General features: G+C 40.7%; 1 protein-coding gene across 2 annotated transcripts in view; it reads right to left on the bottom strand.

Annotated features, from left to right (window-relative positions):
* The window catches only part of LHFPL3 (LHFPL tetraspan subfamily member 3), a 228,645-nt gene extending 210,326 nt beyond the window's left edge, over nucleotides 1-18,319 (bottom strand). For both annotated transcript variants that reach the window (XM_056846972.1, XM_056846971.1), the window contains exon 1: nucleotides 17,878-18,319. In XM_056846972.1, the coding sequence (XP_056702950.1) occupies nucleotides 17,878-18,319 (442 nt within the window). The remainder of the gene's footprint in view (nucleotides 1-17,877) is intronic.
* Between the last annotated feature and the right edge of the window lie 364 nt (nucleotides 18,320-18,683).

Raw genomic sequence — 18,683 nt, 5'->3', positions numbered from 1 at the left:
TCTTTGTGTGTGTGTGGAGGGGAGATTATATGATTTAAGGATTCCATCTGGACATTAAATATAAATTTTTCCAATATCAGGTATAACAAGTGGAGGACCTGCAAGGACTTGCATGGGGCATCTCATTTTCCCTTCCCCATTATTTTCTCTTTCCCTTCCCTGAAAGCCCCCTTAGCCTTTTCTGCCTCCATCTCTCCTTGATACATATTTACTGCATACATACCCCTCCTTTCACCACAATGGGGACCAAAAGCAACTTACATCATTCTCCTCTCCTCCATTTTAACCACACAAGAATCCTATGAGGTAGGTTAGGATGAGAAAGTGCGGCTGGGCCCAACAATCCCCAGCAAACTTCCAAGGCAGAGTGGGGATCTTAACCTGGGTCTCCCAGATCTTAGTCTGACACTCTTAACCATTAAACCACAGAGCCTTTGATGGGCTGCCTTACAGAAGCAAGCAAGCTAGGCCTGGGTGTTACAGAGGTCATGTGGTATCAAGTTGCCCGGTAGTTGCTGCTAGGCCTGGACCCAATGAGTCCTCCCTCAAAAGCCAAAACAACCATGGAAAGGGACCTGCTGCCCCCACCCCTTCCTTTTCCTGACAGAAGCCAAGGCTTCAACAGGCAATACTATTGTGGTTGCCTTGCAAGAGCCACAGAGGGTGTTTGTTTCTTAAAGCTACAGCAGCAGCTTCTATTGTTTTGCAAGTGGTTAACCCCCCAGCGTATTTTTTTCAGATTTTTTTCCTGCAAAACTAGGGCTTTTTTCTGGTTTGTAGAAAGATCTGTCTTTTCTGTTCATGTCTCCAGTCTCAGCATTTAATTATTCACAGATTTGGCCATGTTGAAAATTAGAAATAGTGATAACATAAATGTGGGCCTTGAGGAACACCCTGTGCCAGTCTAATCAATGCTAGATTTCTGTAAAATGTTTAATTTAGTGTACACAAGTGGGTTTTTTTTTGTTTTTTTGTAGAGGAACAGCTCAAAAAATTGGTAGGCATAAAAGTCAGATATCACTTTCCATCTTATGGATTCAGTACAGTTAATTTGTAGCTACTTTTATATAATGAAAAATAAATACTTGTCTTCTAATACAATACAACTGGATACTGCCTATATCTAAAAATGCATTGCTCTTGGAAACGCCAACTCATTTTAATTTTGCCAAAATCAAGTTATGGCTCACAAGATACCAGTGGTGTACTGCAGTCTCTTTAAAAGCTGCTTCTTCCAGAGACATTTCAGATACATTTCAAATTACATTCAGCCAATTAACTGAACAATACTTTTGTTAAGATATCACATAATATGCTTGTTTCAAAGCAATGTTCCATGAAGCATATAGCTTTTAAATAACTCAAATCTACCCATCTTTAAAAAAAAAAACCACCCTTCATAATTCATTACTTGTTTCAGAAAACAGCAAGCTTAACTTCTTTAAGAACACCTAGTATTTTAATATAAATAAATGGATTTTAGGACCAATGGTTCAGTACTTAAGGATTCCAGTTACAACCTCCTTCTCAAATAATAAGGATTAGCATAGTGTTCTATACAGTGATACATATTCCAGCCATTAACCATTTTCATTTTTAAATTAAACAAAGTGTGGGGGGAAACAGATTTCCACTTTGCTTCCTTGTGCTGTCTCAATATTGTGACTGTGGAAGTCTCCACAGGAGGGCCTTGCTAGCTTTTAGACTCAGCAGCTTACATTACTACAGATTTTCATTCCTGATAAAAGCCATCTCGAGCTTTTTGTTTTTGTTTTAAAATATTCCAAAACAGAATCCCTTTTATTGCTGGGCACCAGATTTGTAATGTCAATACACACACCTTGGTGATAAGAAACTGGCTATTGTTATTTCATTTGAAAACAGCTGGCGTTCATGGTTCAATTCCTTTTTAAAATATAACGTTGCCAATAATTTGTTTTCCTTCTGTTGCTTTTACAATGAGATTTCTTTCTTTCAATGTAAGTGAATGCATTCCCTCAGAAATCTGGGGTTCTTCTCACATATACTGAAGCCAAATACACATCGAAAATATGCAGATTGCTCCAGTTACTACACGTTTTTGGGGGATAATACATGATGCATACTCCCATTGAGTGTGCAAGTCAAATGTCTGAAAGGAGCTACAGAGCACTGACACAGCACAGAGACTCAAACTTAAGCTTGATTTTACCCCAAGCTGAAGAAAATTATCAGCCATAACAAGAAACTGAACAGCAGTTAACATAGGCTGTTACCGCACTAGGTATTCCCAGCGATGTATCAAGAGTTTGGAAATATTATAAAAAACATCGCTTTAAAAGGGTTTTTGGATGCCATGGCTAAAAAATGGTTGGAAGACGTCTTCACAGCTAAAGGGGCCGAACAAAGTGCGAACAGTATTTTTTATAATAGTTTCAAACTCTTAATACATCGGAAGGAATACATAGAAAGCGCGAACAGTATTTTTTATAACATTTTCAAGCTCTTAATACAACGCTGGGAATACCTAGTGCGGTAACAGCCTAAAACAACCCGAATGCCACTCTTCTTCACAAGGTGAGACACGATCAAAGTCAAAAGTCAGGAGCATCCATCGTAAGGCAAACTGTATTTACCAGGATCAACATTATGTGAAGAATCATTGAGGGGGACTTCCGGGTCGAGGGGGAACTCCGCGGACGTGCGTTGAGTCGCGCGCCGGCTTGAAGCGGCCAGGGCCTGGGAAAACAGCCCCCTACCATCTGGCAAGCGGCACCCCTCGGCGTAAGAGGGGATGCTGGATCGGGCGCCGGCGGGCTGCCCATCATTGTAGCGATCGCCACTGAGAAATCAGCGGTGGTCGCTGTGACGGGTGCAGCCGAGAAGCGGGCGCCATTTTAAACAGCAGCCGGGAATCGCGGAGGAGAAGCTCCGATATAAACAGCAAGTCTTTTTTGTTCTTTTTAAAATTTACTCTACTAAAGTCACAACTGAGGTGTTTGACAGTTCTGCTCTTGGAAATTAAAGTACTGATTTCACAGACTATAACTCTACTAACGGCACGCAAAGTGAAACTGGGCTTTTTGCCAGCTGTGGCGCAGCACAAAATTTACTCTGCCAGGCACTGCCAGACTTTGAAAAGCATATAACAGTTAAGGTGACAAGAACTGGCATGAAATAATTAGGCAAAGAAGATAATGTGTTAGAAACTCTCTCTGAGGTCTGAACTATAAACCGTGTGATTTTCATCTACAATAAAAATCCCAAACTGGTGTTTTAAACAATAAACGCCATCTCCCCCCTCTTTGTGGATTACAAATCTCAGACAGACTTGCTTTTAAGTTCAATGGGAAACAAGGAAAAAAGAGAGAAACACTCCAAATAATTTTTTAAAGACGCTAAACAAGTGCAAGTGCAGCAAACTCTTAAACAATGCAGAGGTTCAGCCTCCAGTATAACACCAGCTACTTCACCTTCTCTAACAGGCACCTCTATTGCTGTGAAGATGGCTGCTAAACCAAAACCTGAGGTTACTCTGAACTCTTTACATGAGTTGCTGACAAAAACTTTTCAGGAGGTTACAGAAATGAAACAAGAGCTGAGTCAAAATACTGTAGCCATCTCTCAAAATACAAATGGCATTGCTGCCTTGCAAGATTCAATTTCAGCTATGACTCTGCAACAGGATAAGATGGAGACCAAACTTCAAAAGTGTACACAGGACAATAAAGATACCAAAAAGCGGACTGACAATCTGGAAATGTCGACGGAAGCAGCTCAGGAAAGGGAAGAGAAAAGGGAAGATCATATAGCAATGCTTGAACTTAAAATAAAGGAAAATTCTATTCGCATATGTGGTCTAAAAGAAAAATCTGAAGGAAAAGATTTAAACAATTTTTTAAAGGAACCCTTGGTAGAATTTCTACAAGAAGAAGATGATGTTGTTGAAGGAATGATCATAACAGCCTACAGGATTAATTCTGCTTTTGCAGCCAAAAACAACGTGCCAAGAGATTGTCCAGTTCAATTGTTTTCTAGAAGTCACCGGGATCTCATTCTGAACAAACACTACAAAACTCCTCTTACAATAGAGGGCACTCCTATGAGAATGATGAAAGAGATTCCTGGAAGATTATTCAGAAAAAGGTGTCAACCCAATAGATGTAACAGAGGAGGACTCCCTGTCAGAAGAGAACGCTGGCTGAATGGATTTGGAACTTAATGGGAAAGGAGGGAGGGAAGGGGGATATGGGGGGAAATGGAAAATAATAACTTTGGGAATGAATAAAAATTTAGAAATGGGATTAACTGAATTTTAATATGTTACAGGTATTGTCATGGAATATTAACGGTTTGAACGCTCCCAATAAAAGGAGGAAGGTATTTCTTCATTTACAGAAAGCTAAAGCCAACATTTTTTGTTTACAGGAAACTCACATGCTACCAAAGGATATATTCAGGCTGGAACAACCAAAATTAGGCAAACTTTTCACGTCGTGTAATGAAATAAAAATAATAATGGAATAGCTATGTATGTCCCTTTGGTATTGGAACCTAAGGTTATATTTAATGATAAAGAAGGAAGGATTTTGTTGATAGAAATTACCTGTGGTTTTCAAAATGTATTGTTGGTAGCAATTTATGCTCCCAATATAAACCAAAAAACATTTTATAATAATTTGACAATCCTAGCTGAATATGCAACAGAAAAAATTATTTGGATGGGAGATTTCAATGAGGTAATAGAACCGAAGATGGATAGATCTACAAAAAAAGGGGGGAAACTGTGAGGGTAAACTACCTGGTAATTTTTAATAATCTTATAGATCAATGGGAAATGTTTGATGTATTGAGATTATTACATGGTAGTAAAAAGGGATGTGCTTTTTTCTCATCCAGACATCTTACCTATTCAAGAATAGATATGATTTGGCTTTCTAAAGGTTTGATAAACGTTTCAGAGGATGCGGAGATTTTACCTAGGGTGTTGTCAGACCATAATGCTGTTTCAGTTAAGGTTAAGATAGGTGATAGAAGAAACAAGCTGTGGGTAATAAATGAATTTTTATTAAAAAATAAAAAAATAGTCGATAAATTAAAGATAGACATACAAAACTATTTTTCTGATAACGTAGATAAGGGTATAAAGGAAGAGGTAATATGGGATGCTGGTAAAGCAGTAATTAGAGGACTTTTAATACAACAAAATACAAGATGTTTAAAGAGAAGGAGGCACAAAAGATAAATATATTAGAAAATATTAGACAAGGAGAAAGACAGCTTAGAAATTTACATGATAAATCAGCAAAGCAGGAACAATTAAATAACTTGAAAAAACTACAACATCAATATGAATTTCTATTAACCACTGAAATTGAAAGGAAAATAATGTATAATAGACAAAGATTTTTTGAACATGCGAACAAACTGGGTAAAGCATGGCAGCTTAAACACAAAGGGAAAAAATTACCAATTTTGAAAATTAAGAAAGATGGTAAAGTATTAACAGATAAACAAAATATTATGGAAACATTTGTAGAATATTATACAAATTTGTACAGCAAAAATTTAGCATCAGAAAAAGAAATGGATGTTTATCTTAATCAATTTGACTGGGAAAAATTATCACAAGAAAATAGGGAACTATTAGAATCTAGAATAACTATGGAAGAACTAAAAAATGTTATAGGTAAGAATAAATTAAATAAATCTCCAGGGGTGGATGGATTTACAGCACTTTATTATAAAACTTTTCAAGAACAATTATCTCCACATTTATTAAGAGTAATGAATGCTTGCTTGCAAAATGGATCTATTCCCCAAACCTGGAAACAAGCAAACATAGTATTAATACCAAAGTCAAATTCGGATTTATTAGATGTCAAGAATTATAGACCTATTTCTTTATTAAATAATTACTACAAACTGTTTGCTGAGATTTTAGCATCCAGATTAAAAATTGTTTTAAACCAGACAATACACGAGGATTAAGCGGGGGTTTTAGTCAAAATGTTAGAGTGGTAATAGTCAAAATGTTAGTGTGGTAATAGATCTTTTAGAATATGCAGAACATGTTCCAACTCCGGTAGCTATGATATTCCTGGATGCGGAAAAAGCATTTGATAATGTAAATTGGAATTTTATGAAGAAAATATTAGAGTTTATGGATGTGGGAACAAACTTTAAAACAGCTATTGAAAATATATATAGTTATCAGACAGCTAAGCTGTTGATAAATGGTATATTATCACCACAATTTGAAATACAAAAAGGCACCAGGCAAGGCTGTCCTCTTTCACCCTTATTGTTTATATTAGTATTGGAAGTTTTATTGAAAAAGATTAGACAAACGGAAGATTTAAACGGATTTCAAACTGGGAGAAATCATTTTAAGACTAAAGCATATGCAGATGACCTTGTATGTTTTTTGACAAATCCTATTGATCAAGTTGAAAACTGGAATAAAACAATGGAAGTTTATGGAAAACTTGCAGGTTTTAAAATAAATAAAAATAAAACCAAAATATTGGTTAAAAATATGACTCTCTCACAGCAACAAGATTTAATAAAAAGTCGGGTTTTTCTATTGAACATAAAATAAAATACTTAGGTATATGGTTATCTCAAAATAATCTTAATTTATTTCAAAATAACTATATTAAACAATGGCAACAAATTGTAATAGATCTTAAAAATTGGGGAAAAATACCGCTATCACTATGGGGTAGAATTGCTGTGATTAAAATGGTGGTATTACCCAAGATGCTATTTTTGTTTCAAAATTTACCAATTTTAAAAGGAGCACATATATTTAAAAGTTGGAAAAAAGACATTTTAAACTTTCTATGGGGAAAAGAAAGACATAGAATAGCTTATAATAATTTAATTCAACTAAAGGAAACAGGAGGTTTGGGGCTACCCGACCTAAGAATGTATTATGAAGCAGCTTGTTTTAATTGGTTAAAGAACTGGATTTTATTAGAGAATATTAAACTTTTAGAACTGGAAGGATTCAACTTACGTTTTGGATGGCATGCATATTTATGGTATTAGAAAGAGAAAGTAAATAAAGAATTTAATTCTCATATTATTAGATATGGTTTATTTCAAATTTGGAGAAAATATAAAAGATTTTTTGAAAATAATACACCAGGCTGGATTAATCCAGTAGAAGCTTTTATGAAGAGGGGTATACAATTAAATTTAGATATGGATATTTATAGAGAGATTATAGAGTGTAAGAAAGGGGTCTGGCTGTTAAAGAGCAGAGAAGAGCTTCAAATAAAAGATTGGTTTATGTATTATAAATTAAAAGATCTATTTAATAAAGATAAGTTGAAGGGATTCAATGAAAATAAATCCAAATTAGAAATTATATTAAATAAGGGAAATAAAGGATTGATAGGATGAATTTATAAATTATTAATCGAAACCAACTTAGAACATGAAAGGATTAAACCAGTGATGGTGACATGGATGAAGGAATTAGGATATAATATTGATTTGGAAATATGGGAAAATTTGTGGAAAAAAGAATATAAATTTACAATTACCAATGAAATAAGAGAAAACGTATATAAAATGTTCTATAGATGGTATATTACCCGTTAGAAGTAAAATGAAAAAAGGTGATTCGGATTTATGTTGGAAATGCGGAAAAGATAACGGAACATTTATGCATGCATGGTGGATTTGTAAAAAAATTAAAATTTTTTAGAGAAAAGTATTAAATGAAACCAACTATTTGATTAACTCTAAGGTGAAGATGGATCCTTCCTTTTGTCTACTGGATATACCTAAAGACAAATTAGACAGATGTGATAGAGTCATATGACAATATAGTTTCGCAGCGGCAAGAATTATAATAGCTAAAACCTGGAAGCAAGTAAATAAACCTTCAATTAATGCTTGGAGAGAGAAATTATGGATGTATATGCGAATGGCCAAACTAACAGAGTCCTTACTTGGGAAAGATATGGAAGACTTTAAGAAAACATGGTCAAAGGCCGTAGCATATTGGGACAAACTGGCAAAAATGAATTTTACTAATTTAGTTAATGAGTTGTAGATAATTGATTAATAGTTTTTATAATGTTTTTATTATACTTACTCTTTAAAACTGTCAGAACACTTCTCCTGAAGTTCAATTTGGTGATGGACACTGTATTAAGGTGGGTGGTGGTTTTTTCAGGGCACTATGAATTTTGTAACCTTTGTTATAATAAGTAGCTTTAATAGTTACGTAAGTGCTCTTTTGTATATTCTTTTTCTTTTTATGTTTTGTTTTATGTTATAAAAATAATAATAAAAACTTTAAAAAGAATCATTGAGGGGGAAATAAGTGAAGTTAATCTTGATTAAGTCATTTCTTAAAAGATCACAACACTAAAAGTAGTAAAAATTACCTTTAGAAGTGTACACATTTGTAACAAGCCAGTTATTTGTGAATATCAGAGAGCTTCACTGGCATGTATTTCCTGTTCAGAAATTCGAGCACCTATGTACCAAAGCCCATGGGCAAATCAAAAAACAAGTCCCAAATTATTTTTAAAAATTTTTAAGTTCAATCCCCGGGTTTAGATGATACATAGACGCTCTGTCAGACATGGTCTGAGAAGGAATGTTGTGGTTTTTCCAGGTGCTGGCCTTGGCCAGTTCTGTATCCTGTAGTGTGTTTAGACTACTCCCTGTGGGAAGACTCCTAGCACCCCGACAGTTCCTGGAAGGGGGGTTGCCATGGTAGCCAGATCCATCCCGATTTGCCCTTTGCTCTTCCATATATGCCCTGTACCGTTCCCATAGTTCTCACTAGTGTTCATTTGACTCTTAGCTTCTGTTAACCTGTGGATTTTCTAATAAATCAACTCTCTTTGGACTGCTTGTCTGCTGATGTCTGTTTATGGGATTATCACGGGACTAGAGCTCACACGCTCCTAATTTTAAGAGCAGAAAAAATAAATTTAACTACAGAGACTTATCCCGTATCACTACCAGCCAGGGGAGGCATCATGATCACTAGCATGTATTTGTTTACTCAGATGTTCAAGGATTTGTCAAAAGTGATGGAACTCACATGAAGACCATCCAGGAACATTTTTATTTGGACCAAGAACAAGAGGGAAGAGGAAACTGCCAGATTGATGGAAGGGAGCTGGACTAGAGAGACCACTCTGACAGCAGAACTATAAGCTATATGATTGGGAAACCTTTCCCAGCTCACATTAATTATTGGGCAGGGAGGGCATTTACAGGGGAAAACTGGAGTGAATATCTAATACTGTCTATTAATCATTTCCTGCAAATCCTATTACTAAACTGTTTTCCTCCCTGCCAGGCTTACTTCCAGCTTCAAAGCCAGGTTGGGGGAAATATTCAGAGGAACATGTGTGCATAGTAGATGACAATCAGCAGGCAAAGGAAATGTTAAGCATTCTCCCCCCACCAGGAAAAGGGACATATGGGTGATCAGTTTGGCCTTATCTGCCAAGGCAGTAACAGGCCTCTCTTTCCCTCTCGCTCAGCAGTGGAGAAGTGGTACAGAAGTTGGTCCCTGCTGGATCAAGCTTCATGCTGCAGTGGACTTCCTCCTACCACCAGCCAACGTCCTTCTGGGAGAAATACATCAATATTTCACTAAAGACCTATATAATAATGAACAAAAATCAGATTCTCTAATCTTTAATAGTGTAATTCCAATCTAGAATCAAACATCTTCCTTCAACAATAGCATATCCAAGGTGCTTTAAAAAGAACTCTAGAGAAAATGGAGGCACTTTCCCTTCAAGAAGCTCAGCATGGTATAACGGGGGGAAACCCACCCCATCTTCACAACCACCGAGACATCTTAGACTGACAGACAGCAGTTATGGTACAAAAGCATACAAATCTTGGACTTCTTCATCCTGACACCGGGCTGAGAAAAGACATCACTCTCTTTCTCTCCAATTGCTCTGTAAACCTTCGTGACATTCAAGACTTCCAGCATCTTGTGTGCTCACATTTATACTTAAGCCATGTGGCAGAAAATCGCTAGCTGGTATAAATCAAGAGCTGGCAACTGTAAGCAACTAGACAAGTGGGGGAAGCACAATGGAATTAAGCCTTTTAAATAATGCATTCTTCAAACTATGCTGCAACCAAAATAAAATGCTCCTCCTTTATAATCACAAATAGGATAGTGATACAGCTGTAATGAACTTCTGAAGCAAGATTATACATTCATTTTTAAGCATGTTGTTTTTAAATTGTGTTTTAAAATGCCTTGAGAAGGGGGCGGGCTAAAAGTTCAGACACACAAAACCAACTTTTTCTGCCAGGATTCTGATATTTTGAATTTGTAACTTAGAGCTGGTAAAATACTGAATGATACCATTTCACTCTGCAGATAGCTGGGGGTCGCTCGCTGCCTTTTATTGCTGCCCAGTGTAAAATGCTCTGAGTGTCATAATCTACCACATCACGGAGGGAGCAAGCTGTGCTAAACTCCTCTTTGATGCATTGAATTTCTAATGCAGCAGGCTTTCTATGTGGACAGCATTCAAAAGTATTGCTTGCTGACACTTACCTCCTTGGTGAAATCACGAAGGGGAGAGAGAGCGAGCTGGAGAGAGACGAAAGGAGAAGAAGGGCAGCAGAGCAGACTGCAGGTGGCTCTCTGAATTCTACCATCTACCACAGGAGCTGAGAGGTTTAACCACCAAGAATGTCACCTGAGGGCATTAAAATGTGATAATGTCTGCAGTGCCACCCTGAGCACAGTTACACCCTTGTATTGAAGCCAACGGGCCTCGAGGTGGGCAACTCTGCTTAAAAACACAGCTGTAAGTAATATTCATGCAGTGTTTCTTTTTTGTGGGTATCAAATTGAAGTGTGTGTTTTTTTTATTTGAGAAGTGGCTAATGCGTTTATTAAACAAATAACACATACCAGAAAAGCTGAACACAAAACCCTGGTCAGTACAGCTTAATATTTTTGACTGTGCATAGTCTGATAACACTGTGGTAGTATAACGTCTTTCCTTTCCTCGGGGCAGCTTTTGTAAGGCATTGTGAACTTCCGCTGACCAGGATAATTTTGGCATATTTGGCCTCATACTGACTTCAGACACCTCTCCTCTTTGTCCTGAATCAGCTAAGCCCTTTTCTCAAAATGCAAGGGAACTGCAAAGAGCACACTCAGCGACCCTGTCTTTGTTCTTCGTGAAATCCAACAATGGGAGGGGGGGAGAGCGGGGAAGAGCCCAGTGAGGCACATGGAACCTGTCTCAAGTGTAGAAGGATCCCTCCAGTGATCCTACACACGTGTGTGGCACTCCTTTTACTTCCCTGTGCCGTAGGCCTACCTAATTGCAAAAGAGATTTAACCTTTAATCTCTTGTTAGCTTAGAGGTGTCAGGTCCCGGGCGGGGCAAGGAGGCTGGGTAGTCGTGCGTTCCAAGGTCGAGTCAGTGGAGATCAAAACAGGAGTCCAAACGCCTCCAGAAGAAGAGTCATGAATCAAGCCGAGGGTCGGAGTTCCAGGAATTCAAGCCAGTCGGAGCAAGGGTCAGGAGCCGAAGTGGATGCAAAGCAGTCCGGAAACTGAATCATTGCTTCAACAGAGAAACCTCCCAACAGCCTGGAATATATGGTTCTCTGGTGGTGCACTCCTTTGCCCCACTAATTACCTAGCCTGGCTCCTGTCAGTATTCAGGGCTTTGTGTTTGCCTATAGTCCCGTGCATTTCTGCAGCGCATAGTCTTTCCCTCAGCCTAGCTGCAGGCGGGGATGATTCTACCAGCTGCAGCGGTCTCTCCTCCTCATTACTCATGCTAGGAGTGGGGGCTTCAGCCTTTGATAGAGACCATTTGCTAACTTCCGAGGAGGTAGAGGGCCCAGCCTCTGCCTCTGCTGCCAACTCATCCGGGAGCTCTGTCTGTTCAGTGTCCTGGTCCCTGCTGACCACGGCAAGAGGTTAGCCTCAATAATTTTGACACACCAGTTACAGAAAGGATTAAATGGTAAAAAAACACACAACAACAACAACAGTATAGTAGGAGCACAGCGTGTGGTTAACTATTAAGGGAAGAATTCAGAAGCTGATTTGCAGGAAGTGCAGTACACGTCATTTGCTAGTGCTTTGACAGAGAGGGCTTGTCAAGTGCAGAGTCACGCAGCCCACCCCTGCCTGCGCAAGCACGCTGCATCTCTTCCCAAGATCCCTGTCCCTGAGTGCTCTGTGGGTCTGTCCATCAACTTATGTTTTACTGTTACCATACAAATGAATGGCAGCCATTCATTGAAATGGAAGAGGTGCACTTGAAGATACCATTGAACTGAAGACTACACCTACTGGCCAGTGATCTGGCTAGGCATAAGCCTCTTTCGTGTGCTTATCATAAGCAACGGCTGGTCATGGGTTCTTCATCAGCAGAACCTATTACGTAACTCTGTATTTCAAGACAAACCTAAAAACACATACAATATAATGCTTTAATCGAAAGGCTGTTCCCAACACATGGCAGTAAGAAGCATATTTGAATCCTCTGTTGTGCTGTTTGGGGGAGTGGGGGGATAGGGTTGCCAGCTCTGGCTTGGGAAATCCCCGGAGATTTGGAGATGGTGCCTAGGGTTGCCAATTCCACATCTGGAAATTCCTCGAGATTTGTGGGGAGAGAGACCTCAGCAGGGCAAAATGCCATAGAGCCTACCCTTTTAGCAGCCATTTTCTCCAGGGGAACTGATCTCTGTTGTCTGGAGATCAGGTGTAATTCCAGGATATTCTCAGTCACCACCTGGAGGTTGTCAATCCTGGGGAGGGTCAAATGTGCATTCTTCTAAACAATGGTTCCATAATTCAAACCAGGGCACGCTATTTTCACAGACCAGAAAAGTGTTACTTTACAAATGCTAGCATTTTCTAACATGTATTCTCAACCAGTGAACCAGGAAAATTCTCTTTGCCAAGACTGAACTCCCAAATGTATTTGAAACAATCCACTGCATTGCTAATTCTGCAGAGTTTATGAGATGCTGGCAGTCTCATATTGCCCTTTTCTAGACAGATATATTTACTGACCAAAAACCAAAGTGGGGTTGCCAACCTACTCCTAAATAAGAGCTACTTCTGAGTAATGAAAAATACCCTGAGCTACTTTCCCACACCCTAGGAAGTTACCACAGTTTATACTGCCCTAGGAACAGAAAAATCCTAAGAAACAAGTACTTTTTAAAAAAAGAGCATAGAGCAAATATTTTCCTAGGTATTCTAGGGGCTTGATAAGATACTCTGCAGCAGCCAATGAGATATCAGAAGGTTACAAGTTACCTGTTGTAGTCCCCTGAACAATGCAGTATCTGAGCCTCACATATGTTCACATCCACCATAACCGCTATAGGTATTGTTGTCCACAAGGATAATGCCTTGTGGACAACAAAGTTCTGCACCAAGCGTGACCGAACCTGAGTTCCCCATGAGCCTTAGTAAATTGCCCATAACAGAAATGAATTACAGTTTATCTTTTACCAAATCATGCTTATCCTTCCATTATGTAGAAATGTGTCCAGCTGCAAAAAACACACAATGGCTGTTTCCATGTATGGAGACACTAGCTAAGGATCTGCCGATACCATGGGCAGTCACTGGTCCTATTGGTCCGCAGTGACCCTTTAGAGCCATAAGTCCAAGCCAAAGCTTGTAAACTACTTCGCAACAGGGAGCCTAATGCAACCTCATGGTGTCACTCACAGCCTCTCTACCTGCTATTGGCTTGGCCGCTGGTATCACCCGATAATGCCAGCCTAGTATTTGGCAGCTAACTGCAAAAGATTAACATAAAGATCTTAGAATGTGAACTTTAAGGTCAACAACCAATATTTTACTCCATCGTTGTAAGCTGTCTTAGGCATGTTTGGAAGAGAAAGGCCAAGTAGAAATGACATAAATAAAACGGTTCTTAAGTATCTTTTAGTCAGATGTAAGTATTGCATATACACTGTCTGGCACAGAACAGCTGAGCCCAGAAACCTACAACACCGGCTCCTTATATATTTGAACAATTCACATTTTCAGAGTATGTAATAACAAGAGAACTACAAATCGAAAAGCCTGCACAGTCTGCCAAAAGGTTTATCACAAGGAACTATTACTGAATTATTGGCTATTTAATGAGTTTAAAGCAATTAACAACATTAACAAAACTACATGTGCCTTTGCACATTCTTTGCTTCTTTACAGGATTGGTTTCATTTAAGAATAATCACTAAGAGTGATTATTTTAACAAAGTTATTAGTTTATGCTAAAAAAAACGAAGCTACACACAGTGTGCAAGGCAAAGCAAGAGTGGGGCTCCGGCTGGGGAGGGCGGGATAGAAATTGAAAATAATAAATATTGTTTTAGAACATGAAATCCAGCAAATGTTAAGAGTCAAGATACAGTGTTCAATTGGCAACTGAGCTCGTGTAACTCAATGACACGACACAGATATTAAATAGAAAGATGTAATCACCATTGTCTATGGCATGACAGGCCACACAGGAAGGGGTTCAGCGTGACTTCCAGTATCACTCTCAGTATATGTGACTTCCAGCATCACCCTCATTACGTAAACAGCCCTGATTAGGTGATGTCCACATCTCAGTTTATAAAATGTGAAATATAGCTAATGCACAAACTGGATTTGATGAGTACTGTTGCTGCTGTTAGGATATACCAGAAGTAGAATTTGGGCTGACGTCAGCAATTCTGCAGTACTGTTCTGAACATTCTGTCACCTATACCAAAATTAGGCCATTCTTTCATTGAAACCAGTACGAGACATCAAGAATAAAGCTTTCATTCTTTATGCAAATATGTGTTATGTATTTTAGCAATACCTCTATTCTGGCAAACTTGAAAGCATTAGAAATATAGAGGCTTGTTAATCATTCACATTGGTGCTGCAAATCCCATGATTCCGTGCAACAAGCAACAACAAATGTCGACAGTATAAATCCCATGCTACTGTGCAACCCATAACAAATGAATATTTGAAATATTAAATCCGCTGAATTCCAACACAGATTGAATAGTCCCACTGAAAAGCTCTGCCTTTGGTTCCAAATCAGGGGAATGCTAAGCAGAGACGTCTCTGGGGGCAACTCAAAAGCAGCACTAATGGCTTACCTTCTATTATTTTCAAGAGCTGAACAGAGAAAAATCAGACTGCATACTTAGATACAGTCAGCAAACACAAAAGTAACAGTGTATATTGCATAGGATTCCTTCTGCAGCAATGGCTAGCCCTGCTATCAATTTCAGTTCCAAACTAAATGGCTTCAAGCGATATCAGGGTCAGACCTGAAATGGTTATGCGGCCTTCAAAAATGTTTTTTCCAAGAATGAGAAAGGCAAGAGGGCCAGCAAATTGTGCAAATATAGATGTAACCAATTAAGGTAGCATGACCTTTAGCAGTAACAGACTTTCAAATTAGGAGTTATTTGTAAATAACTTACAAAGCCTGTGGAGCACAAAACTCTGCAGAACATACTACACAGCTAAAAATATAAGCTGAACAAATAGGTTCCAGTAGGTAACCTAAGAATAACAATGTTAGAAATACTGTCTGTAGATCACAGTCATCTTATTCCTACAGCATAAATCTACATGCTTGGGAATTCTTTTGGGCATAAGACTCAGCAGGATTTATATTTAGATTTCATATACCTGTTTTTCCAAAACTAATCAACCTTTCTATTCAATAAAAACTTGTTTATTGCTTTCTCTGCCTTGGATTTCATTCCTCTTTCCTTTACTGCCAGAAACAAGACTACGTTTTGAAACTTAACATCTCACCCAGCTAATTTAAAGCTTTGTTATTGTTTATTTCTTCCCTGTTAAGCTTCAATTAATTGCCACTTTACAAGTTAGAGGTATTATACCAAAGCTTGTCTTCTGAATCAATCCTCTGAAATACTTTTCAAGGACAAAATTAAGCCGTCCAGAATATTAGCCATGTGCTCAGGGGTTGATTAGAGTCCATTTCCCATCTGGCTATAATCTGATTCATATTAATGACATCCCTGCTAACTAGGATCAAACCCAAAAACATTTCCTCTTAATTTCTGGAAGACATTTATAATTAAATACTTGTTACACAGAGCATCTTTAGGTGCATTCGAATTTTGCCTGGTCTTTTAAGATGTTGAAATGTCAAGGGACTTTGACTTGGAAAAGGAAGAAACACTGGAGGTGTTCTATCCACTCAAGTACCATACTGTGCGTCTCCTGTCACTTTGCCTTCCTGAAAGGGGCACTAAGTGCAACCCTAAGAACATTTTCCTGGGAGTAAGCCTCGCAGAACAGAGCAGTACTATTCTGAGTAGACCTGCTTAGCACCGCACTCTGCACACCTCTTACAGATGTTCTAGATGACAACTGTTGGAAGAAACCATCCGAGGGAATTTTCTCCTTCTACCACCATATTTGAATATTTACCATTCAAACATACCCTTTCAAAGCAAAACCCTGAAGACAGCAAAAGCTTGCCAGAGAAAGCAAAGGTATGATACCTAATGAGCTGAGCAACCCCCAACACATCATATGGAACAAAAGCCCTTTACACAGAAAATGCCATTGAAATCCATACCAAAGGCCTACTCAAGAATACAGCAGTTTTGTCTCTCTTGAGGGATTTTTTTAAGTGCTCCCCAAGGTTATCATTATGACTTGCTTTTGACCTTTATTCAAGCACTGCCCTCAGCCAGGAGAGGAATATTCACTGTTACACCAAACACTTGACTTTGGCATAAACACACCCAGACATGAAGAAAAATAACCCCATCTCTCCAAAGCTGAAATCACATGCGGTTTGCAAGCTGCAAGGAGGCCAAAAGACAAACATTAAATAGCCTTCCCGGAATGAACATAAGAGATGCCCTGCCAGATCAAACCAATGGTCCATCTAGTTTAGAATGCTGTTTCACACCAGTAGCCCTCTAGATTGCATTGGAGGGCTATCAAACAGGGCACAAAACCAAGGCCTCCCGCTGAGGTTGTCTCCCAGCACTGGTGTTCAGAGGCTTACTGCCTCTGAATATGAAGGCTCCTTTTAGTCGCCAAAGCTAGTAGTAGTCCTCCATAAATCAGCCTAATTTCCTTTTCAAAGCCATCTCACAGACATCACTACACCCACTGGCAGTGAAATCCACAATTTAAAGACTCTTTAAAGGAAGTACTTCTTTTTGCCTGTCCTGAATCTGTTGTCCATCAATTTAATTAATTTAGATACCCCAAACTTTCATTATTATGGGAGAGAAAGAAAAAGCCATCCTCTGCTACAAGCAAAAATCAAACTACCCGTTTTTCAGACATCCTAAATGTAGTAGTTGCACATTTAAGCACTGCCTGTTTTCCCACATGAGCACACCAGCCACAGGGTGGGTGGGTTGAAAAGTGCTCTAAACAGCGTGTGTGAAATTGGCCCATGGCTAACATGAGTGCGTTTTTATGTCAGGCTGCAGAGGCTTCCTTTTTGGGAACCGTTTTCTACCCCACACAAGCCCTTTTGGACTACGCATCACCCTTGGCTACCCTTTGAAAAATCTTCAGCCGGCTCCAAGTTTCTCTCCATTAAACCTGGTCCCTCTTGCCTGCAGAGGTTATTGAACCCATCAACACCACCAGTCCCCTTCAGTGGCAAAAAAACCAGCTAGCCAAAAACCCCGACCCATGCTTCCCTGACGTTTGTTAACCCTGCAGAGCGCGTCCAGGCAGAAATGTCCCGGGGATCCTTCTGCCCAGGGTCAAGAGCCCTCCCCACGTGCCTGCCCCCACCCGGCCTCCTTGGCGCCTTTCGGCCGCCGGCACGCCCGAGGTTCTGCTGCTCGGCCCTCCCCGCCTCCCCGGCGTGGACGGGCCGGTGTGAACCCCTGCCTCACCGGAGGTGAGCTGCATCCAGGCACAGATCTTGTAGACGGTGGCGGTGTTGCAGAAGAAGAAGAGGATGAAGCAGACGATGCAGGCGATGATGAGCACCATGGAGAAGCCGATGAAGAAGGAGGCGGCTTGGAAGGCCCCCGAGGGGATGCCGGCGAAGTCCGCGAAGCTGCCGGCGCAGGCGATCTCGCGGGAGACGCCCTGCTCGGTGCAGAACTGGAAGAGCCCGAAGTAGCCCGCCTGCGGGGTGTCCACGCCGTCGCCGATCCAGTAGGGCTGGAAGAAGCACACCACGTTGACGATGGCGAAGCAGATGGTGAAGATGGCCCACAGCACGCCGATGGCCCGCGAGTTGCGCACGTAGTTGGTCTGGTACAGCTTGGCCGCCTCCTGCGCCGGCAGCATCGCCGCCACCCCGGCCGGACCCGCCGCCGCTCCGGCCATGGTCGCCCGGCCACCAGAGCCCCCGGGCGCTCGCGCCGCCTGCACGCCCGCCGCGCCCCGCCCCGCCCCGCCTCACCGGCCCCACCGCGCCCGCATGGCCGCCCCGCCTGCCGCCCGAGCGCTCAGCCAGGACAGCAGCGCCGCCGCCGCCGCCGCCGAGTGCCGAGCCCCGCTCCCCCCAGCGCGCCCAGGCGCCACGCGCGCCTCCCCAGCCCGCGCGCCCGGCCGCTGCTGGCGCTGCTGCGCAGTCGCGCCCTGGCGGCAGGCGCCCTCGGAAGTCTGGGGCGAAGGGGGGGGGTCGCGGGCGCCCCTGCCCACAAGGGGAGGGTCGGGCGCGCGCGCGCGGAGGAGCCAGCAGCGGGCG

The sequence above is a fragment of the Euleptes europaea genome, chromosome 3, assembly GCF_029931775.1.
Source record: "Euleptes europaea isolate rEulEur1 chromosome 3, rEulEur1.hap1, whole genome shotgun sequence".
Classification (NCBI taxonomy): domain Eukaryota; kingdom Metazoa; phylum Chordata; class Lepidosauria; order Squamata; family Sphaerodactylidae; genus Euleptes; species Euleptes europaea.
Note: the sequence above shows the minus strand (reverse complement) of the source record. Positions and strands in the feature narration are given on the sequence as shown.